Source organism: Ptychodera flava, chromosome 10, assembly GCF_041260155.1.
Source record: "Ptychodera flava strain L36383 chromosome 10, AS_Pfla_20210202, whole genome shotgun sequence".
NCBI classification, from domain to species: domain Eukaryota; kingdom Metazoa; phylum Hemichordata; class Enteropneusta; family Ptychoderidae; genus Ptychodera; species Ptychodera flava.
The window spans coordinates 9,839,605-9,865,251 of NC_091937.1; the positions used below are offsets into that span (position 1 = coordinate 9,839,605).

Consider the following 25,647-nt stretch of genomic DNA (forward strand, 5'->3'; position numbering starts at 1 on the left):
TTGAGAGAGTTGAAAGCTTTTGAGCATTTCCAAAATATAAGGAATCAAAAATCCATAGAAAACAACGGAACGGTAAGATTTTGCACGTGCAAAAGTGCGCGTTTGGAACGTTGCCAGCGATAGCAACCAACGCGCGCTTTGAATCCTTCGGTATTGCCTTAACTGCTGCTTCGGCCGTTGCCATGGTACGTCTCGTATTGGTGACAATATTCCTGCGAAAATTACCATACCAACCCTTCTATACGTGAATATGGATAGGTATTTACCGTCCAATACGGGAGATAATCATGCGGGGGCGTTCTTCATCGCGGTGGAAATGCCAATCAAAGTTCCAAAGGTGAATAACTACGAAGATTTTGGAACCTTGCAAAAATGTGCCACCAATACGTACACCAGACGTTGGATGGCGATGCCGTGAGCGTTGCTAAGATGTGTAAATATTTATATGACACTCTAGGTCTCGATCCCATAAGAATGGTGAAAAATAATGACAAGACACCAGACGGGCGCTGTAGAGCTTTATTCGCTCTATCTAACATGGGCAGGTGTGACTTTGTAACCAGAGAAAGTGGGCGTGCCTTTGAACTGGTCGGCGGTTATGGTTGTACTGCTGGGGATTTTGGACCAATATTTTCATGTAACATTATCACTCTTCGTGGGAAGATACACCTCAGTATGGTTTACTACACACATATAACGAGCCTAGCCCGTGCCCAGGAATATGCAAATTTGCTTGTGGGTGCCTTGCAAGACGGATTGCCACACGCTAATGACGTGAACTTGAATAAGTAGACAAGTCACCCTTTCTTTTCTTCATGGACCAGTTAAGCAATCGACTGCACAACTAGGGATCCTGCAATAGGTCAGGTACAGCTTCTCTTGAAAGATATGTTCGCAAACGATTTCTTTGCTAATTATTTATTTCCTATGAGCAAGCAGGAAACGGGCGGACAGGGCTTCTCATCAGCTGGTGTGGAGAAATTATTTTGCTCTGAAATGGAAAGACAGGTTTTGCGGGTAAGAATTCGGTCTAATAGATTTTTAGGGGAAGGCCGAGCATGTGGCACAGACGGGCACTGGCTAGCCTCTTCAGTTCTAGATCAGAAAGGAATTTTAAAAGATTAAGAGGCCAAATATATGACCCGGGGCGCATTGCACCTTAAAGTAATTCAAATGGATTTAGTGTATGAGAAAACATCGTTTTGCTGTTTCCTTTGGCAAAAATATCTGTGTATGATTTTTGTAGTATCAGTGGAAAGGCCATCGTACAAACAATAGATTTTTACAAAACCTATATTCATATATTGAGTAACGCAGTGACACAATTTCAATAATAATCGCAGAATTTTGTTTTGTTTTGTACATCGAATATTTGTGGAATCAGTGAAAAAATCAATTTTGATATGAACGAGTGGCCTATGATTTAGGTGTAGCCAAGATAGATACTGTAGTATCAGTGGAAAGGCCATCGTACAAACTATAGATTTTTACAAAACCTAAATTCATATATTGAGTAACGCAGTGACACCATTTCAATAATACTCGCAGAATTTTGTTTTGTTTTGTACATCGAATATTTGTGGAATCAGTGAAAAAAATCACTTTTGATATGAACGAGTGGCCTATGATTTAGGTGTAGCCCAGACATAAGAGGAATGAAATCATACAGCAATTATAATGTAATTAAAAGTTTGCAATTTCGTACGCAAAACAAATAAACGTATTTCTGAGACATAATATCATAGTAAGCGTTTGTTATGTCTGATAATTTGCTTTCATACTTTATGTGTTTTAGAAAGTTTTATCTGGCAATTAAGATAAAGGATTCTGAAGATGCGATAGTCGATCAGAGCTCTTGTTTCTGTGAGGGTTCCAACTGTGAGTTATCACGCTAATATGTTTTCGTACGACTGTTTTGAGGAGATGCACGGGTCATGGGAGATTCACGATTTTGCACAGATTTGAAATGCTCTTGTAGTTTCACAAACACGGAGCTGAACGTTGCATGTTAAAATATCCGTAATCAAAACTTCTCTGTTCAGTTGAGCATACTGAACAACTCTGACTCTGTAAAGCGCCATTGAACACTACTGCGTTTTGGAGATTGGCAATATAGAAATCCAAGGAATGATTGGTTGATTAATTAATTGATTGATCCGTTACCAAAGGATGTTATCGATTATCGGGAAATCTTTGACCTTATAGTTATACACCACAAGTGTGAGAGGTAAACGTATTTTGACATTATAAATCGGTCAACATGTCTTTCTCGACCTCTAGTCTGAATAGGTTTGGGTCATCGTTAGGCTGACTATAGGGCAACCATTAAACTAAACATAGAGGAGAGCACTCCACTATTTTGATAAGTTCGATTTTGTTAAAAGCAAAGCATAGGAAAAGCTGTCAGAGGCTTTTATTTTTCTTTAAGTAACCTCCAAAATGTTTTGCGTAATGACTACACAGAAAGAATACTAAATAATAGTTTTTTACATGTATCACCCAAGTACAAAAGTAAAGAATGTAACACGACCTTGCATTCATCTGACAAACGACCCTCTTTCACCCGCTCTGAATGGACTAACCCATTCCGTGTGACCTACTCAATACACAATACTGCACATCCTTACCCGACATTTTGAGTACAACACGTCGAGGTACAGGTCGGTCGCAGAGTCTATCAGCACAACAAATCATTCTACCCCGGGGAACCAAAGTCACGGCATTCTTGCGTCGGCTGTTTCTTTTATTTGTGTGTAAAGGTAAGTAAGAGCGTTATATATGGGTGCAGTTGCAAATATACTGAAATTGAGCGTTGGAACGTCGGAGCGTTGGGCCGGGGATAAATTATGCGTTCTACAAGACTATAGCAGTGTTAAGAAGAAACAGAATGATGTCATAGCCGTGTGTTAGATGTTCCACTTGAAGCACTAGCCTTGAACATACACACGGTACAAGGTTCTGCTCAGCCAAACGGACGCAAAACATGACGTCAGAACGCAAATATGAGAATAATGGATTCTTAGGCGCCCCATTATTGGGTCTTTTGTAGCAGCAGCTTGGTTGTAGTTTGAGAATTAATTATGATAAACATGATAAATCATAAAACAGTCGCCCTCGACCCTGGGCGTTGGACACTTTTATAGTCATGAAAATTATTCTACCAACAGGGTGATAGCGAAAACAAAGGTTATTCTACTAACAGAGATAAACAAATTTCTCGAGCAAAATGCCTCGTTATCTACAGTACTTGGCGTTGTTTTGAATGTACATCACGTATTTGCAGTCGATTATGGATAATGCATAGCGTACTTGGCTCAGACTTCGGATTACGCTGCAAACATTTCACTGTGCATTTACCCTAGTGAGATTGCTTGTGAAATTTTAAAAGGGAGGTTTTTTTGGGGGTCAGAAACGTAAAATCGCAGGCCAAGAAAAGTGCCAAGCGGGCTACAAAATAAACTTAAGGGTAGAAGATAACATTTCATCAATCTAAATTGCTGGAATAACTTGCGAGGAATTATGAAAATATTTCGAATTACCCTTCACGTAGATTGTATTAAAGACACACTGAAGGTATGAATGTGGGAAATATCACTAATATCTTTGCATACTATAAGCCGCCTGAAGGATACAATATAGGTTGATAGGTCGGACTCAAATTACAACGATAGCTCATTTCTTCCATCGTCAGACAGACAACCACTTCACTACCGCATAAAATAAGTGATGCTTGCGCTGTGAATAGGAATACGAATTCGTTCGTCGAGTAAAACGGCCACACCAGACACATAAAAGTGCATACTATTTAATCCTGTAACTGGGTCAGTCATTTAACATTTGGCTAGCTCACTTCCTGAATTCACTGATGGCCCCATCCATGCTCAACGTTTACAGAGCGTCTGCTTGACATGGAGAACCCTGGGCGACAGAGTTACGATGTAGATGCTACCGTGTCAAGGTACGTGCACACATTAGATGATTGGCCAATAACACCCTCGTGGGCCTCCGAGTACATGTATTTCTATTTCCATGTGTCATTTTTGCGACACAAGCGAGAGCTGAAAGTCTGGGTCTGATAATTAATTCATTTAATAATTGTCATTTAACTTTCTTCGTTGTTAGCTATCGTTGTTAGTTTGATTAAAATATCACCGACTTAACAGATTCAACAGTTTTCGGGAAACCGGTCAGGATATAGAGCATACTTGAGGTCCCCTTGTTCATCACAAAATATGATAAAAAAGCAACAAAGAAATCGTCGCATTAACAATAAAGGGTTGAAGATTGTTCATCTTAACATGTGTTCTATGAAAAATAAGGAATTCAGGAATTAAGAAGTACCCTTTCCCGGTCTCGCCGTCAAATTTCGATACTCGGCATAACTGTGAATTATTTAGGATAATGATCTATTTACCCGTTATCAATGTAGATATACATAACTGTTTTTTCAATATAATTCATATATAAGTTACAGGGTAAATAGGAAATGGAAAAAATAGCAAAACTGCTAGTCAAAGTCCATTTCCTCAATGAATACAATTATGATTAATCTAATAAACACATATTTGAGGGCGATAGTACATCAATTCTTGTGCAACATGAAATAATTCTCCGTCATGTCTATGGACGCATCTTTTTATGTGTATGTCAACATTATTTTGAGGGATTGTCGGAAGGAGCTAAGAGATGGTTTTGATCTAATATCATGTGGTAGGGTGTTCCATAAAATACTTCCTGTGTAAGATATTGCATGTTTGCCCATAGTTGTGTTGATAGTTGGAACAAAAAGGTTTCCTATCTCTTTATGTCGAGTACTATAGCAGTGTGATGGAATGGAACAGTAATTTGAAAAATGATGAGGCAAGGTATCGTTAATTAACTCGTACATAAAAGAACAAACTTGTAATTTGTGAAGTTTGAAAATATCAAGAATGTGTAACTGTCGAAATAAATCGGATGAATGTGCTGTGAAATGACTAAAGGTCATTGCTCTAACTGCCATTTTCTGTGCTAGGTGAATACATGTCAAATGAGACTGGTATGTGGATCCCCAGACCTCTAGTCCGTAGGTTATATGAGGTTGAATGAAAGCTTTGTAGATTAATACAAGAATGTGTTTGGGAAGGTACTTTCTTAGTTTGAAAAGAATGCCTACTTTTTTCCTGACTGTAGATTTTACCTGTTCAATATGTTTTGACCATGTCAGATGCCTGTCAATAACAACACCTACAAATGATGTGGCTTCCACTTCTTCAATAATCTCACCATTGATATGGAGTGAACCTAGCTGAGTTATTTTTCTCTTATTACTTCTAAAGAAAATATACTTAGTCTTAGCACGATTTACGGTAAGTTTATTAACATTACACCAATCTGTAACTTTTTTGAATTGCAAGTCGACATCATGTAGAAAAGTAGTTTTCAGGGAATGTGTGGAAAATATTTGTGTCATCAGCGAACAAACGAGAATTGAAGAAGTTTGATGAGCTGGCTATATCATTGATAAATAGTAAAAACAATGTAGGGCCCAAAACTCTTATGGCTCGACGATAAAATAACAGACGAAATCTTAAAAATAAATGGTTTTAATCATATTGGACGTGATAGATCTGAGACGACAAGTGCGAAAAAAAAGAAAGATAGTGGCATTCTCGCTTACATATCGGTTAATATTGCCCACCACTGTCGAACCGATCTTGAACGACCTGACATCGAGATGATTGCCATTGAAACTAACCAACCAAAATCCAAATCTATCATTGCTTTGTTCATCTATCATCCCGCTGGTATTGATATCAAAACTTGGTTCGTCTCCCTTTCTCATACATTGGATACAATTAACACGATTGGAACTAATTTGGGATAATTGGATGTTGAAGTAATGTCTTTAAAGTCTGCAAATGTAAACTTATCTTCTTTTCTTTTTACGTTACACACTTGTTTTTATGAGTAATTTGTAATATGAAGACATTCAGCTATAGGGCACCTACCATTTTTGAGAAATTTGAAAAATATGAAGATCCAATTATCCCAAATTAGTTCTAATCGTGTTAATTCTCGTGGAAGACAAGGAAACATTGTCCTAGGTGACTTTGACATTGACTTGTCTATAAACGACAAGAAGTCATTAATGTGGTCTCGTTTCATGACAAACGACTACGGTTATACCCAACTGGTAAATGAGCCAACTAGAATTACTCCTATTTTCAAGTCCACGATAGATCATATTTTATGTCTCATACCGCTAATATAACTAAGATCTTCGTACCCAAGTAGAGTATCAGAGACTATTTTCCAATTTGTGTCACGCGTAAATTATCGTCACCGTATAAGAAAAATACACATGACAATATTACGTATCGCCGTATGAAACAATTTATCCTGGACGACTTTCTCTCGGACTTACAACAAGTCCCCTGTCACATCATTGAATGTTTTGATGACCCCGATGACGTCATTGAAATGTGGACTCACTTATTCATGTCTGTTCTCAACAAGCATGCTCCTATGAAAGAGAAACGAGTTCGCCACATGCGTCGCCCTGATTGGTGGAACGAAGAGATATCAAAATTAACCAAAATACGTGACACAGCCAAAAGGACGTCCTGCTTCTCAGATAGACAGTTAAGAAAGAGGGTCGAAAATCTCATTTTAAACTCCAAATTACAGTTTTACAATGACCTCTTATCATCTGGTGACACGAATATATCCAAGTACTGGAAATCATTTCGTGAACTTGCTTCATCGAAATTGTCAAGTACACCCACCAAACTTAGATCTGATAAAAACATTTTCACTGACCCTAAACACATCTCAAATGCATTCAATGAATACTTTATCAACACCGTCAACAACCTGTCTTCCAAATGTAACGGTAGCCTATTCAATCTCTTTCAATTTTTGACACCCAACTCACGTCTTTTTAACTTTGTTCTCTCCCAACTTAAATCTCTAAACTGTAAGAAATCTCCGAGTCAAGATTTTTTGTCAACAAATTCTTAAAAATGGCAACCAACACTATAACACCTTCCCTCAGGTATGCATTTAACCGCTGCATTATCAAGGCCGGTGTCCATCTTTATGGAAATTGGCTCGTGTATTATCCAATTTATGAAAAGGTCCAATACATGAACCTGGTAACTACAGACCAATAAGTGTTCTGTACTTTCCAAACTTCTAAACATCATATTCACAATAACCTTGAAAAATTCATGGAAACACATAATCTTTTCTTTTCTAACCAATCTGGATTTCGCGTCAAACACTCTTGTGAAAGTACACTTGCTGGTCTGGTCGACTCATGGACTAAAGAAATCGATCGAGGAAACATCGTTGGCTCAGCATTTTTAGACCTGAGCAAAGCGTTTGATCTCGTTGATCACACAATCTTGTAGTCAAAACTAAAAATCTATGGGTGTTCTGATCATACCCTGTCATTTTTAAAATCATACTTACTCACACGTAAACAATTTGTGCAGTTTAAACGTACTAACTCAGATGTAATTGACGTCAGTGTCGGTGTGCCGCAAGGTTCCATACTGGCAACATTGCTCTTTATTATTTATTTAAACGATATGCCCCTTCAGCTTTCAAGTTCACCCTCTATTTCCTTTGCAGACGACACCACATTTCATGTTTCAAATAAATCCTTAAACACCATATCTACTTACCTCAAGACTGATCTAAAAATAGTTGAAAACTTGTCTTTTACTAACATTCTTTGTATCAAGCCTAGAAAGATAAAATCATTGATACTCAAAACTTCTCAGAAGAGACGGCACGTTGACAGCGAAAACTTCAGCCTCACTTTGGCTTGTAAAACCATTGACCCCGTCTCATCAGAAAGGTTACTACTAGGGGTCACTATTTCTAATAACCTGGACTGGTCTGAACACATTTCAATCATTAAAAATAAATCAGTTCCGAAATGTTTCTATTGGCACACAACAAATTTCTTCCTCTGCACTCACGCAAACTATTCTATTACTGTTTCATCTCACCACACATCAATTACTCTTCTTATGTTTTCGAGCTTTACTACCAATATCTATGCATTTGAGCGTCTACAGAGACGTGCAATGAGACTTATTCTTGACTGTTCCGCCTCTTTCCACTTATCAGATGTATACTCAGCTTCATTAGCTGCCGATTAACACGAAACTCCGTCTCAACCGTAGGGTCCGAATTTACAGAGTAACTCACAATCTAAGGGAGCGTTCAGTTATTATGGCCGGGGGTGGGCCGGCAAATTCTTCCTGTGCATTAGTCAAAATAAGTGACCCCCCCTACACATTGCACCAAAAAAATTGATGACCCCCTATTAAGATGACAAAAATTTCATACCCCCCCCCACATTTCTGAGTAAAGCTGCACACACAAACACCTCGGCGTTGGGGTAAGGGATAGAATCAAAAAAAAGATTCTCAGATATTTTCAAATGACCTGACCTTACAAACTCACAAAGTGTTAATGTTCAAATTTCCTCTTCTGACTTGCTATAATTTTGAAATTACCCCTGAAAGGGATTGGACAAAAATTACTGGTGGATGGCAATTTTTTTGCGGAAGCGTGTGTGTACAACATTTTGATATTTGGATTCAATTGGTAATCAGCTGGTGATAATGTTGATTCAGTATACATGATAGTGTATGAGAAAACTATGTAATACTTTTCAATACAAAACTATATCTATGCATTTATAGATATTTGATAATTGACATAAATGTACTTAATTGGAATAGGGTTGTTACAACTGGTATGTGGACAAAAAATTTGACTTTAGAATTTCACCAAAAATGTTCATCCACTATACATGGGAGTCTATGATAAAATTGTGAATAATTTTTTTCCAATGAAAAACTTGCTATACTTGTGCATATACAGACGTTGAATAATTAACATAATTGTACTTGATTAGAATATGATGGTTAGAGGTGCATATTATGTGTACGAGAAATCTGATTTTGGAATTTCACTGAAAATGTTCATCCACTATACATTGGAGTCTATGAGGAAACTATAAATATTTTTTTCTAATACAAAAATAAGGTAAATCTGTGTATTTATGTACTCTCGATTATTAATATTAATGTACTTGATTAGACTAGGGTGGTAACAAATGGATGTGTTCACCAGAAATTGGATTTTGGAATTTCACCAAAATGTAGATTCACTGTACATCGAACTCTATGAAAAAACTACGAATAATTTTTTTACAATGCTAAACTCAATTAATTTGTGCTTTTATAGGTGTTTGATAATTGATATAAATGTACTTGATTCAAATGGAGTATTTGAAAGTTCAGATGTTGACAACAATTAATATATTGGAATTTCATCTAAAAGAATTATTTAATTTTTCATGGTACTATATAGTAGTCTATACAGGTGACTGTTAAATAATTTTCCTGACAAAACTTGCTATATCTCTAATACGTAAGTAATAGGAATTGTTCATTGCCCTCAGTGAGCTTTATTTAGAATAAAACAAGCCTCAGAGTTGCCAAGTCAAGATGTTCATGTAAGTCACAGATAATTATACTTTTGTTCAGATTTACAATTAGGCCTAAAAGACTTCAGAGAACAAAATCATGATGCAGCGAATCATTTTTATCTCCCAGATTTTTATTATATTTCTGAATACTGAAACTGCTTTTTGCGGACGGACGATCTTATGAAAATTAAGTGACCCCCTTCAGAGCTGTTTAAAAAATACATGACCCCCTCCCTTTGCAGTTTTCAAATTTGAGGTGACCCCCCTCCCTGGATTTTGCCGGCCAACCCCGGACGTAATAGCTGAACGCTCCCTAACCCCTGATTAAATAACTGGTATGTTCAACCCCTATATCCCTTCAGATCACTGCGTTCTTCCGATCAGAATCTCCTTCAAGTTCCCAAAGCACGTACAATTCTTTATCAAAACACCTTGTCTGTTGTGGGTGTGGACGAATACAACAATTCCCAAAAGCCAACAGGGACTCTAAGTCATTGACTAGTTTTAGGAACTCTTGTAATGACTTTCTGTATTCTAATTACTTGTCTGATGCTTCTTCGGAGTTTTATTTTTTTGTTTATACTTCTGTGTTACATTATGCTCTCAAGTTTTTTGTACCCGTTTTATGATTGTTTTCTTTTATCTACACGACCGCCATGAAAAGAAGTGTTTGACCTATGGATTTCTCGAGTTTCAATAAAGATTAATAATAATAATAATAATAATAATAATAATAATTTTTAGAATGACCTATTAATAGAATGTTATAGGTCAAGAAACGAATGGGGAACAAAACAGTAATCTTCGATAACATTGTTTACAATTACTATGAAAAGTATCGGTTCATCTGGCAAAATTTAATGAATTCTTTGTTTAAAGACATTAACATTGATTTCCTTGCTTGCTGCTGTCTCTAACATATTATTTCCGAAATTCCACAAAATATATTTGGCTTGACTGATGAAAAATTGGCGTCGTTCCCGGGCAATCATGTAGCATCTCATTTATTTTTTCTAGTATTTTACATTTGCAGAATCTTTTGCAATGTCGTGAAATGTACGATCTCAAGCACTCTTTTCAACGTGTTTTGATTCTGCTGTTTGCACCGTTCATTACTTCTTCGTTGCAATATGGAGAAGCAGTGAAAAATCACCACGGACGCGTTAAAATGTAGAAGCGCAAGGGTTTGTTATTCGCGCATTTCCACCTCCTAATACCTGTTTTTATTGTTACATTTCAGAATGGCCAGCGCTCCAGATAATTCTGCGGTAAAATCAGACGAGCTTCGTAAAGTTGGTATGGCCGAGGATCCGCCAGAGGAGACAGAACCAATAGGTTCAGCAACGGATTCGGCTGAAGCAGTTAAAACAGAAGAAATCGAAGCATATGGTTCCAGGGAGGTGACAAAAAGTGCAAAATCTACAGAAACAGATCCAACTAAGGAAGACAGGAACAGAGGAACTACAGCACAGGATTCCACTGAGGCAGGACAAAAGCAAGAAGATGGTAAAGTAGGAACGGCCAAGGCTGGAAAAGGAAACGAATCTTCGGGGCAGGATTCTAGGGAAGCAGGAAAAAGTGACGAGTTAGCGGACACACACTCAACTGAGGTAGCTGAAACAGAAAAAACTTCAAATAAAGATACCAGCGATGTGACGAGACACACAGGTCATGAGGCCGGAAAAAGTTACGAAATTAAACAAGGTGCTAAAGCAGAGAGTGACACCTTTGGACGAAGATTGGACTTCATGGAAGTCTTGAGCGTCAAATGTGACGGCTTTTCAAATGTTTCGCACGTAATGGTAGTCGAATCAAAGGTCGAAATAAAAGAAGACGTCTTGCGAAAAGCGGCATTTCTTATGAGCAGACGACATCCACTGCTGAGGTCAAGAGTCACGGGCGAAGTTGACCCCAGAAAGAGAAAAGAAGTGCTGTTTTACAGGGAGATTGAACTGGAAGAAAACTTGGTAGACATACGGGTTGTAGATGATGTTGACTGGCACGAAACACAAGTAACTGACGGAGAAACTCAGTACGATACCGAAAACGGACCACTTTGGCGACTCTGGCTTTTGAACAGTGTTGAAATCACACCTGAAGAAAGTGAAACTGGTCACCTGTTCAGGACCAATATTGTCATTGGTTATCACCATGCGATCATGGATGCCAATGCTGGAATGAAATTTATGGACCAGTTGCTTACCTATCTAGAAATGGTACATGATGAATCTGATAAAGCTGACGAAACAAGTCTGCCATTTCTGCCCTCTTTTTTTGATCAACTTCCGCCACAAGCTCTCCGTTTTCCCTGGTGGCAAAAGCCAAAATTAGCAATTCTCGCGCTAAAAGAAACGTTCAAGTCGAGCAGGAATCTTTACATGAAACATCATCAAGCTGAGATTGATAAAAACCCAGACGTTGCTAAGCGAACTGAAATCTTTCCTTTGGTTATAACGAGTTCTCTGACGACGGAGATACTGAAACGCAGCAAACAGAACGGCATCACCGTTCATGGCGCCATCACTGCAGCCGCAGCCGTTGCCATGGTGCAGCTTATATTCGGCGAAAATCTTCAATCAAAAAAGGAGTTATCGACCATGTTCCAAGCTAATTTGAGGAGGTACCTAACTTCTGATGCCGAGGACGATCAGCTAGGGGCCTTCTTTGCTGCAGCTGAGCTTCAAATCAAAGTCCGCAGAATGACTACAAATGAAGAATTTTGGAAGCTTGCAAAGAAGTGTTATCAAGGTGTACATCGTATGCTTGGCGGACAAGTAATGGAGATTACGAAGATATTCAAGTTTTTATGCGATGATCTCGGAGTAGACCTCGTGAAAATGCTCGTGAACGAGGATAAGGCCCTGCATGGTCGTATGAGAGCTGTATTCAGTATTTCAAACATGGGCAGATGCGACTTCGTCACCAGAGAGAATGGCCGTCCTTTCGAAATTACTGAAACTTACATGGCTGTCGCTGCTCCAAGATTTGGACCCATATTTGTCAATAATGTATTCACCTTTCGGGGCAAAATGTACATAAGCGTGGTATATTATACGCACATAACCAACAAAGCCCGGGCAAAGGAATATGCTGAATTCTTTGTTAAAGCTCTAGAAACTGGCTGCCAGTTGAACGACAATAACTAGTCATCGTAGGATATCTGAGATTGTCTGTCGTCCCAAACGAAACCTTTTAAGTCATCTGACTCTATCAAACTTCTTATTTGGTTTTCTACAGTACACGCTGCTCGGGTAAAAAACGTTTTCTAATACTGCCAATGCCCGCTGTGAAGGAGACAATGCTAGTCTGGCAAACAGTCCCTCCACACTGCACCCTGATTATAAAACGTTTTACTATTGTTTCCAACAGTAAACTTTAAAAAAAATATTCTGATGATACTGAACAAATACATGACTTTTTAAAGACAAAGACAGCAATAGCCAAGTGTGGGTCTATAAATAGGCGAAAGCAAAGTGTGATGATGGAACTCAGACTAAAGGCTAATGTAAGCAAATTTTGTATTTTTGCATCGACGCGTGCGTAGTTATTCGCAGTTTCTGAGGGGCTTGATAGAATCAACGAATTTTACAAGCCGAATTGTTGGTTACATTCTGTAACAAAGCAAAACCATGACTTTTAACACGACGGTATACCACGAGATTTTGACGAGTTAACGTCATATGTGTAAGAGCAATAGCAAGTGCATATATGAAGTAAACTGGCCAAAACCGAGTGGTATACCGTCTCCGGGTGTGATTTATTGCTATCATAACAGTACATTCAAATTCCGGCATGGAACTTAAAAAAGGATTTTAGCTCTTGCTGACAGCTCATGCGTGGGCCAACCGTGCTGTATCGTGAATATGCAAGTCGGGTCTTTTGATGTCTTGACCAATCAGATCGCTGCATTTGCGCCATCAATATACTGGTATGATATAATATAAGTGATATTACGCATGGTCATTGTGTCATTATAGCTGCATGGATGATTTAATTTTCCAAGGATGTATCATTTGAATTCCACAGCATGAAAAGTCATCTTTGCATTTGTTATATAGGTTTTTTCAGCAATGTATTCATATGAATATTAATGTAAAATATCTTTCTTAACTACAGCACATCTTGCGGCAAAAAAAATATATTTCAGTGGGTTAAATTTGTTCATGATTCCTTGAATAGTGAATATTAAGTGCCTCATTAAAACAGTGAGAACAGTATTGCGACTTCTGATGCCCTCAGTACATCTTCTTGGCCAAGTCACAAAGTTACGTTCTCATAGAGAGAAGGCGAGACTACGGATTTAATTTTGACAGAGCAGTAAAAGTAAAATACTTTTTTACTTTCTGAACATTTCTACCATGTAAAGTGCTGAGAGAGAGAGAGAGAGAGAGAGAGAGAGAGAGAGAGAGAGAGAGAGAGAGAGAGAGAGAGAGAGAGAGAGAGAGAGAGAGAGAGAGAGAGAATGTATGGATTTAATGTTGACATAGCAGTAAAACTAAAATAGATTTTCGCTTTCGGAAATAACAATCATAACCTTTTCTCAATTGAAAGTACTATACTAACTCTTTTGTGATCGCTGTGGAAAGATTCAGTTGTTGAACCTGATGTGAACTGAACGTGCCCCGTTGTTTGCACAGGGGAAGCCACATTTTTCTCTCTGCCTTGTTGCACTCATATGTCTTAAACCACGTCCTTGTACCAACCTTGAGAAAAAAACTACCGCTGTGAACATATATTTGAATGATGGAACAAGGATTGAAATATATGTCTCAGCATACACACTATTGCGCCAAATATCGTTGTCCAACTGTAAATTGAACTGGAGCAATGTTTAATTGAATTTACGCAGTAAGGGAGCCTTCAGTAATTACATGGGAGTGGGCCGGGGTAATTCCGTGCCCATCTGTAATGTAAAATGTGACCCTCCCCAATCCTTGTGTCTAAAATGTGACCCTCCCCCTGGTCCGGCATTCTAAAACTGGACCCTCCCCGCTAATCTCTGCAGTATTCTCCCCAGGAATAACTGAAACAGCATCAGCTAATTTACATAACAATTAGTTTAGCTGTTATCTTAGTTATGGACAGATATTACAGGGGGGGGACTGGCATTTTGGGAGGGAGGGTTGCAATTTATCATGCAAGCATTAGTAAAGGGTCATGCATTTGCAGAAGGTCACCATATTTGTACAACTTAAAGGCGGCAAAATGTGGCTGATATAGTGTTCACCCAAAAATATCAAATCATAATACATGGGAATCTATTGACAAACTATTGACAATTTCCCCCACACAACAAGCTACCGGTATATCTTTACATTTATATATGTTTGATAATATATGTAAATGTACTTTGCTTGAAGTGGGAAGTAAAACATGCATATGTGTACAAGAAATTGGATTTTTGGATTTCATTGAAAATGTTGATTTACTATACATGGTAGTCTATGAGGAAACTATCAATAACTGTTTTCCAATACCAAAATAGGTAAATCTGTGTATTTATGTATGCTTGATTATTGATATTAATGTACTTGATTAGACTAGGGTGGTTACAAATGGATACGTGTGCAAGAAATTTGGTTTTGGAATTTCACTGAAATGTTGATTCACTATACATGGTAGTCTATGAGAAAACTGTAAAGCTCAATAAATCTGTGTATTTATGTATGCTTGGTTATTGATATTAATGTACTTCATTAGACTAGGGTGTTGTAGTGTATGAGAGAACTATGATCAATTTTTTGTCAATACAAAACATACAAATAACAATATATGTGTATTTTTAGACATTTGATAATTGATATACACTTTGCCATCTGTGCCATATGCTTTGTCTCTTGTCTTTCTTCAATTTTGACCATTCAAGGTCATCCTCTTTGCTTGTAAGCTTGTCGATAATTTGTATGTATTTAAAAGAGTCAATGTATTTTGTCGGTGATTTCCTATTCAGGAAATATCAAATGGACATTCAAGGGTTTGGCCGTAAAATCATCTTCTGTTAAAAGTGACCTTCCCTCAAGATAGGTTTATAAAAATGACCTTCCCCTTTGACAGTTTTCTAAAAAGTGACCCTTTCTAAATTCCCCTCGGCGACCCCTTGTAATTACTGAAAGCTCCTTTATGTCAATCAGAGATCATGTGGCTTCAACTATCAGAACTCCACTCCAAATTCAGTTATAGTATAGACCCTCACATATATAGTGTATAGTCTATAGTCATAGCCGTAGCATTGCACAGTAATAAACAGTTACAGTACTGCCCCGGCAGTCAGTCTTAACAGTATTTTTAATTAATGTTAAATTTTTATCAACGATATTGATGATCATAAATTTATCAAATACAGTTAGATTCTATACTAAACTCTGTGGATTAGGCATAAATACTGACCATCATTCAAGATTCCAGAGCAGTTGAGTACTTTTGTAAATATACAATAATGTTTCAGATATTAGAGTTTTATCAACAGTATCATAAAGTTATCATTTTTTTAAAAACTTCCCTTATGACTAATAACACCTTCTGTGAAATATGCGTAAGTGCAAGTTACCGTAAATATTAGTCTGTTTTGGAATGTTGTCATATTTCCCAGACGTTTAAACTTTTATCAACAGCTATGGCCTCTATATTCATAAAAATCACTACGCTCTTGGATTAGGCATTGTTATACAATGTTGTATGTATAGAATCTTGCAGAGTAGCCGGCTACACTGTTGTTCAATACCTATAATATCGACGCTCACCAAAATGCATAAATCTGACACCTGAATTGATTAAACCGGATCTCTGGAGATGATGATTTTGGGTAAATGCTTTACCACAGTCTTGGCGTTCATATTGTCTGACATATTTTGAGGGAGAATTCCGTTCCTTCAGACTACCCTTAAGTTTGGAAGTCTTACCACACTCTTCACGTTCATGTAGTCTGACATTCGAATGACTCACACTATGTATTTTACATGGACCTCTTGTGTAAATGTTTTCCCCGTTGCCTTTGTATTCAATGGTCTGATTTTTAAAATCAAGAATATGCCTATGATGGTAGAATGTGCCTAGGTGACAAATATTAAGGCTCAATTTTTATGGATCAATTGATGCAGCTTAAGACTGTATCAGTTCTGAAATGTTTTGCGGTAATTTTTACATTCATATGGTTTCACTCCTAAATACGTCAAAGTATGTCTTTTAAGATTAATTTCCGAGTAAATTCATTAACCACAATCTTTGCATTCATGTGGTTTTCACTTGAATGCATTTCACTATTACTACGGCAGTAAAAAGGCGTTGAAGTCAGCGATTTTCTTGTGAAACAAATTTATTATAGCTGATAACCAAATCTTTGGGATTAAATTCTAAATAAACAAGAAGTTTATAAATAAACAAGAAGTTTATAATACTGATAATAATTTATTTTTAAAGCGTCAATATCCACAATAAAAGTGATCAAGGACGCTGAATAACATCCCGCGCCTTTTAGTAAGAATCCGTGTGCATGGAACTGGATAGGTTATGTTAATAGATTAGCAGCTGTAGATTCTGAATACTCGTCCTTTTTCTGTTTAATGTCATCACATGTCTTTGTTGTAATCCAAAAGCATGCTAAAACATCTACTAATCAGCTTGCCAACATAACATATAGGCATGTGAAATGTGCAGTTATTGTTTGAGTTTTAAATGACACCTGTCAACGATAACAATGCAGTCTACGCATGTACAGGCTGTAATTGACAAGCTGAGTACTATATATCTCATTATACCATAAACATTGCCAAATGTAATTACAACATCACCTTGCAGCATCCACAGCTGTATATAGAATTCAATTGCAATGATAGAAAACAGTTTTAACCACGTTTCTTACCAACACCTATTTTTGATAATCGCATAATCATTATGGCTACTTGCCCATAGCATTAGGACTATCAATTAACGCTCGCAAATTCACTGCTCATTTGATAGTCAAAACACCTGTACACGGATAACCTGCTGCTTTTGTAGTACATTCAGACCTCCATAAATTTTGGTTTATGTTTATATTGTTGTATTTTGTGCTTTAAATTTCTGCAAATGTCATTTAAGTTTTCTGTTCGATTGTTGTATAATAAGCTGTGGGACTTGGACTTTGTATAGGGGATTCACATCTGTTTCATGAAAGTTCATGAAACTTAATATCTTTTTTTTTCAAAGATGTGGCAGTAGTGAAAGTTTTTTTCGCAGTTTAATGTGAACTAATTACTTATTTACATCTGAGATAAATTTCGATTGAACCTTTTACGATCCGACATCACGACAAAATACGAAAACCATGGTAACAATGGGTAACATCTGGATGCCTTACGATACCTGTTATGTCCGGTTTAATGTCTTCTTCTACAATAGGTCATGAATGCAAGAGATCTATAAATAAGTGCAGGCTTGCCACAAGATCACTCCAATTTACGCCACGAAGCCCTGACAATCAAGAAATCTACAATATCGGTAAGTGACAGAAACCTGCTGTTCAATTTCTACTTTAATTATATCGTTTATTTCATTTTATTTTTTCATCAGTCTTAAGTATTTTTATTTTTGCTATGGTCCGTCAAACAGTTGGTTAGCCCTCACCGCCCGGTAAAATTTTACGACATTACCATGGTCATCACAATTTATGTTTTTGTCGTTCAACTAATCTCAGATAAGGTTTGTCAAAGAACAAGTTATGAAACGCCAACGCCATCTTTATCTCGATTTGTAAACCACATTAACAATCGTCTTTGATCTAAATGCATCCTATATGATTGCTCTCGAAGATCGTGATGTTCAACGTAATTTTTTCGCGACGGTACTACAACAAGTTTAGTTCAGGTTATTTGTCCTGTGCGCAGACACAGTTTTGCAAACATGGAATGCATACTTCAATTCTGCAAGTCGGAACCTGTACTGTGTATGCATAATAACGATGTAATTCACCGATTTTTCCCAATAGAAATGTTCTAATACCCACAAACTATATAAATATCGACATATTAATAATCAATCAGTATTCTCCTTGGCCATTCTAAAGGCATCGTGGAAAGTTATGTTAACATTGACTCGTCTTTGGTTTCAGTGAAAGTATCCAAAAATGGATCTCAAACCTTTTCTTCTTTTCGGATGCATGGTATGCGCTTCGTACTCGGTAAGTAATGTTTTATATTCATGAATAGCAGTCTAACAGTTTTGAACAAATAATTTTCTACTGAAACAAACAACGATAAATGTGGAAGCCTAGGAATAAATACAATCATGATTATTCAAGCTACGTATACTTCACATCTACCGGTGCCTACAGCATTCTGTCATTTCTAGAAATGTTTATACATATGGCATGATGTCCGTAAAGCGTTGATTTAAAATATTCATTTTATGATCTATCCTTCCTCTTCATCCCTGTTTAATATTTTTTTTTCTATTCTATTTCGATATGGACATTGGCATTTGCTGTATAGTACCAATTAAGAGGTAAGCAGCGTGCTATTTATGTTTTTGTTTATTTTTCTGGGAAACCACATACAGTCGTTTTGACACTCACGCCTCTTGCAATTGTTTCGGGAAAGAATCCATATTTCTACTCTAAAATGTCTTCGCTTTATTGTATATCATAAGCGTTCTGCTATTTTTTCATATTGGCACGATTTTGTTATGTTGGTACAATTGTACGATTCAAGTATATATCTTATTCAAGATAAGTTGGTATACGTGTTATTTCGAGACTGAAATGCAATGTGAGCGAGGGAACTGATGGACTCAATTGCAACACATTTCGTTTAAATTCTCTGTCGTAATTCGTGAGTTTACTTTCATGAGGTAGGGATCGTTTTAACGTTTTTTACAAGCACAGGGCAAATTCAGTTTTCAAAAATGTAACCGGTTGACAATTCGGAAACTGTTTCGAACGCGTAAGGAAGATGTCAAGGTCGTCTGCGATCACGACGAGTTATGTTTTGGCGACAAAATATGCTGGGCTGTGTTACAACACACTTATTGACTGGCTATATCCGGTAACAGCATACTTTTGTGTTAGTTCGGGCAAGGGAGCCTGTTTCCCGCGACGTAAGGCCTCGTGAAACAGACTGTCTTGGGCAACTTTCAGGTGCAGGCCAGAGCGAACACAAACATATGTTGTTAATAGAAAGTCAATGTGTGTGCACTTTAGCACAGTGGTAGAGTCCAACGTTAATTTTCCACCTGTGAGAAAAATAAATCTGTCCCGAAGGAGGTTAAAATTTCAAAGCCGAATACGGCCACGAGGTGTGAGAACGGGATAAAAATATTTCATCGAATATCTTTATTAGGGTCGGTCGTCGAACACACTGATGGTGACTGTATGTGCATGGTGTACGAAGTCTACTGCCAGCAACCCGACGGTGACCGCCCCTACAACTTGAAGGCCAGGCAATTCTGCAGACAACGCTCGATAGAGCCGCAGGGTCCAAAGGGTCAGCTAGCAATACTGAGAAACTCTGAAATTAACGACAAGGTGCGTTGGTACATCATAGACAATGGCCTTGATCAACCGAACTGCATAACTAAATACGGTTTTTGGATCGGACTTTCGGATCGGGTACAAGAGGGAGAATACGTCTGGAGTGATGGTGTCAGTGCCCATCCAGGAAATTTTAGCTTTTATGCTCCTGGCGAGCCTAACAACAACCCAAAAAAGCATGGTGATGGACAGGACTGTACTCAATTATGGTGAGGGAAAGCCTTGTTCGGTTTTAACCATATGAAGTATTTTCACACATAGCAAGCTTTCAGCTGATTTTTCTTTACACTTTGGACACCATAGGCCGGATACCCAATCTGTGTCCTAAGTTTCCACAATGTCCGTTAGTGTATCTGTCTGTCTCTCTGTCGGTCTGTGTGTGTGTGTGTCTGTCTGTCTCTGTCAGTGTTTGTGCGTCCGTCCGTAGACGGATTTTGTTCCAGTCATACCTTAAAAACTATTGTTAAGAATTTTATGCAATTTGGTGGAAAGATTTAAATCTAAAAAGGTTCTGGTGGGACATTTATTCATTAATTAATGGTCATTTGCTAATATAATAAATCTAAGCGTTAGGCTATGTCTCAAGCATTCCTTAATCAAATCTGATGAAACTATGCAATTACTCAATGTCTTTTATGATCTCACTATGCTGAACGTCTTATGATCATGGCATTCTAATTACAAGCCATTTGCATGTTCAATGCAATCAGGCCATTCATCAATATTCAATGCACTGATCGTATTTCTGCGATTAATGGATTATACATAGCTCCAGCTATTTGTAAGTTTTATGAGTAGAACACTCTGATTTTAGGGCCATTTGCATATTTCCTGAATTCTGTAATTAAGGTATCTATAAATACTTGATGCACTGAATTTTATTTGACTTTACTATTCGTTTGTATTACAAAGGTCTAGTTACCGTAAGCACGAAATTCTTATTACTAGCTCATTTGCATATTTAATGAATTTCTGTAATTAGTCTCTACATCAGTACTAAATGCACCCGTTTTTGCAGGACCTGTGCTGTATAATGATCATACTTAGGTCTAGCTATGTTGGAAGTTTTAAGAGGAGAAGATTCTTATTACTAGCTCATTTGTATATTTAATGAAATTTGGTAATGAGGCTATATCAATATTTAAAGTGCCGATTTTGACCGATTTACCAGTTTTAATTGATCATACCTGGTGGTACTTGTCCTAAAAGTTTGATATGCATGACATCCTAATTGATAGCACATTTGCATATTTTAATGCAATTCTGTGATGATGCCATATATAAAAAACTGATTCAACCTCTGAAGTAAACTGATTATACCTAAATTCATCAATGCGCAAATTTCTATGACCATGCATGAAGCACTTAGTAATAGCGTATTTGTCATGTGTGACATAAGCTTATATAGCCTGAATCTTCTAAAGTTGATCGGATTTCAACGCTAGGGCAGCTATACTTAGGCTGCGTTCACAAATAACGATGGGGGGGGGGGGGGTGGGAGGAATCGCGATTCAAATTTTTTTTTCAAATGTCCCCCCTCAATACCCTAAACAATTTTCAAATGCCCCCTCTATGTGATCAAAATTTTTCAAGTCCTTCCCAACTATCACAAGCTCGCATATTTGTAAAAGATGTGCGCACAGAAATAATAAACACGTATTGCGCCATTCTGCTCACAGGTGTTCAACACTACCTGTTATTAGCACTTTCTATAGTCATATTCCCAAGGCAAGTTATTTAATTGTATCAGTGAACTTTTGAATTTATTGGTCTAAGCCAACTTGAGTTAATCCAACTCTGTCAAGATCAATTGTTCCTGCCGAAAAGCAAACAAAATGACGATCATGAGAGAGTAGCCAAATTGTGAATTCTGGCTAATTGCCATATTGTAAAAAATTGAGAACAGTGACCTACCAAAACTTTGTTTCAAAGTACAAGACATATATGAATTAGATGCTACTCAAAATTGACAGTACTTGAAGGTTAAAATATTCCATCAAGGAAATGTTTTCATTTCAGAAATTTGGGGGTAATAATTGCAAATTTGTGTTAAAAAATAAATAATTCCATTAAGTCATATATTTTTTCATTTCATCTTTACTGTTCAAAGTTTACTTTTGTATTGTGAAAATTTAGAAAATCAAGCATGGTGACCCCATCTTTTTTCTTTAACCCTTTTAGTGCTGTAATTTTTTCCACCAAACTTTAAGTGCAACATTTTACCAATTTTTATGAAGTTTTCTGTAATTTGTTTATAATTTTGGACCAAATGGACATAAAATTTCATTAGTTACAGTTTTTATCAAAAGTTTAGCAAAAATCGGAAAAAATTGACTACGGTACATTTTAGAAAGGCGACAAAAATTGACTTTGGCGCTCAGAGTGTTAATATTTGATTATCCTCATATGCCAGAATTCAAAAATTTCCATATGTTCTTCCATGTGTTGCTCTCTGGCCTGATCGTATTCAGTAATGTTTCACTGTCATGTGCGTCATTTGACCCAAACTCTTCTTCAACTACCATGTACATCAGAGTCAGAGCTATCTCTGTCACTGTTCGGGTATGCTGTAACAGAGACACTACAGTAGCAGGGCAGTATCTTATAGGGACAGTTGCCTGTAGGCAGAAGCTGTATAAACTATGATAATTTTGACAATATTTTTATTCAGTTTATAAAGATACACCTGCGTTCTTGTTCTACTCCCCACAGCATGTTGAACTGTCCAGTATTCAGCTTGCTATCACAGCCTGTGTATGTGTACCATGCTTTTGTATCACTGACAACTAAATCTGTCAGTCTGGACTCTAATTAAACTATCACCTAGTACATATTTAGATATACAGGCTTTGTCGACAAACTGAACATTGTGTGTTTGAGAATGCTGTAGGGAGACTGCAAGAAACTGTAGTTGATATATTGCAGAAATATTGCAAAAATCATCAACAGTTGCAGCTTTTGCCCTGTTACTTGACTCAAGGTTGTTTTTCCGACAAATCACACATGTTTAGATTTTTTCGAGATAAAAGTCATGGAATGTGACAAAATGGTTCTAGATTCTGTTAAATTATTACTAACATTACACCATTTGGATGACATAAAAATAGTATTCATTTTTCATTAAATTACCTTAGAATTGGAATTGGAAAATGTAAAACATAAAAGGGAACCAAAAAATTTTCAAGTCCCCCCTACAGGTAGAGCAAAATTTTCAAGTCCCCCCTCTACTACCCCAAACAATTTTCGAATACCCCCTGAATTCCTCCAGCCCGCCCAACCGTTTTTTTTTTGTGAACGCAGCCTTACGTTAAGTCATGCTGGAAGTCGATGGATATGACATAGAGTTAACTACTTTCTGTATTTATGCCATGAACAAATCTGAATGCTGTGGACATGATCAGACTTCAAAGGTACATTTGACATACTTTTGCTTATGATGAAACTTTAACGAGCGTGACATGTTTATATCATACTTATATTTTGTCATGCTGGAAATTCGATGAGTGTTGCATATCATAATTAGTTCCCTTGTTTATCTGCAAATAATTCATTGTATGTTGGCCAAATACTCTGATTCGAATAAATACAATTTTTATGAATAAACTCTGGTTACCTCAAACATTCTGAGCATCAAAAGAAGCATCATGTTTGTGTATAGCATACACAAGTACAGATAAACACATATAATTTTTTGCAACCATATGGTGTTTCTAATGCATTTACTTTGGCATATGGTGTCAACCTAAGTCTCGGTTTGATTGCTTTCTAGCGAAGACTAGCCTAGTTCATAGACACCTCGAAACAAAACTTAGGCAGCGTAAATTTAACGATCAGAAGCGAAACTTGAGATAATGCCATAGAAAGCTGCTTTGATTTATCATAAGATAGAAGAGTGAATAATGAAACGTAAAATAAAGAAATTTTAAATTTTCCAAAATCTGAGACTAGAGAGTTAAGTTAAGATATGCACATATTTTCCCTAAATCAAGTGTAAACACAATATTATAAATTCCTTTAGGACACGACGGAAATGCATCTACATCCAGACAATCTTAATCATCAGTATTCTGCGTTCAAGTAAGATCAGAGCTAATTGTAGTTGTGCAACATTATCCATTTGGCATGCTTTATATATACCTGGCACTAATGGCAAAAAGCATTCTCTTGATGACAGGTTCAGATTCGGACACGATGGCAAGTGGGATGACGAGTACTGCAACCAACGACCAAAGGGTATCGTCTGTGAAGTACCAGGTAAGACTATCGTAAAAGAAATGAGGTCGTATGTAATCGAGGCCGAAACCATTTGCATTTTTGTACAGAAGACAAGTCAGACTCTTACTACGATCTAGCTAAAGGTCTAATTACTTGAAATTCCGACACAGACTTCCTGCACAATGCGAAGTGCTATAAAACATTTTCCACTTTTAGAGAAAGTGTTCTTTCAAACATTGAAAGTAAATCGCTAAGTCGCAGAAGATAGTGGCCTCGTGGAAATTGTGTTGCGAGGCTTGTTCTATGTCAACCGATGTTTTCTCTTTAACCTGATTTCAGATCCTTGCTGTAACTCCGAGGATGCGTAACTCATTAGCGTTGCTGAAATCTGTAGGCTGTTAACGTCGAAGACCTAAGCAAGGACAGAATGGCTTTATCCTCGATCGACGTCACTTAAAGAGTATAAGAGGTTAATTGATAAATAAATACTTATAACATGTACTTCTACGCAAAATATTTTTGTTGTGCTTTTTCCAATATAGTTCATGTTATGAGATGGGTAAAATTTCGCACAAGAACGCTGAAATGGATGGACAATTAAAGGGTTTATGAAAAATTTAAGCCAACGCAACTGTTATTTTTAGTTTCTAACCCTTTTAGGGCTGCAGATCACTACAGGTTCTTGATCAAGTTCTGAACGTTGGTCTTTATGACGAAAGTTCAACTTCTCAACACATAATCTGCATTCGACACTCACGGTTGTTATAATTGGCATTTGGCCTTATTTATGTTACGTAAACCTGTTTTCAGGTCCTAGTCAATACAAATGCGCTACTTGCGAAAGGACGTATCTTCTGGCTAAATACCGGGTACTTAATTTAGTTTCCATTGGGTGACTCGGAGACTGATTTTATGCAAGTAAACAAAAGGAGATATATGTTTCAAGAATACGCATAGGTACTTAGATTTAAAACGGCTGCGTACTGGTAAATGTGATTAAAAGTGAACTGAAAGAGGGGAAAAGCTCTGAGCTGGTCCTAAAGCAAAAATACGCCGAGTAGTATGAAATGTGAACTTCGTTTGTCAGGTGTTTTTCAAATAATTTGATGAATTTAATGAAACTTAAGAAGGAGAAAGAAGGACAAACATCTTGCAAATATAAATGACTATAAGGACCTATATTAGAACTAGAGATGGCGGTATAAATATATTTTCATATATCGGATATTGGGAAATCTATTTTTTGACTGTCATATAGAGTGGAGGTGATCACCTGTTTAGCTGAGAAAATACCTAAACTTTAGAGTGTCGCTCTCCTTAGATGATGTGAATACTTTGTTGCTAACCCACAAACCGTGGAATTTTATCGTGTTTCAAAACCAAAGCGTAATTTTGCCCCGTTTATCATTGAATCAATAGAAATTGGCTAATCCATTAA

The 25,647-nt window shown here is 37.1% G+C and overlaps 2 protein-coding genes across 2 annotated transcripts; both read left to right on the top strand.

Moving 5' to 3' along the window:
• The first annotated feature begins 2,617 nt into the window (after positions 1 to 2,617).
• Positions 2,618 to 13,880, top strand: LOC139141941 (uncharacterized). The gene is made up of 2 exons (XM_070711716.1): positions 2,618 to 2,759; positions 10,734 to 13,880. The coding sequence occupies exon 2, from the start codon at positions 10,735 to 10,737 to the stop codon at positions 12,637 to 12,639; it is 1,905 nt and encodes a 634-aa protein (XP_070567817.1). The 5' UTR covers positions 2,618 to 2,759; position 10,734; the 3' UTR covers positions 12,640 to 13,880.
• A 3,989-nt stretch (positions 13,881 to 17,869) lies between these two features.
• On the top strand, positions 17,870 to 24,723 carry LOC139141942 (echinoidin-like). Its single transcript, XM_070711718.1, has 5 exons — positions 17,870 to 17,968; positions 18,579 to 18,970; positions 19,804 to 20,203; positions 24,169 to 24,248; positions 24,549 to 24,723. Exons 3-5 carry the CDS (start codon positions 19,836 to 19,838, stop codon positions 24,575 to 24,577), a joined length of 477 nt encoding a protein of 158 aa, XP_070567819.1. The 5' UTR covers positions 17,870 to 17,968; positions 18,579 to 18,970; positions 19,804 to 19,835; the 3' UTR covers positions 24,578 to 24,723.
• The last annotated feature ends 924 nt before the right edge of the window (positions 24,724 to 25,647 follow it).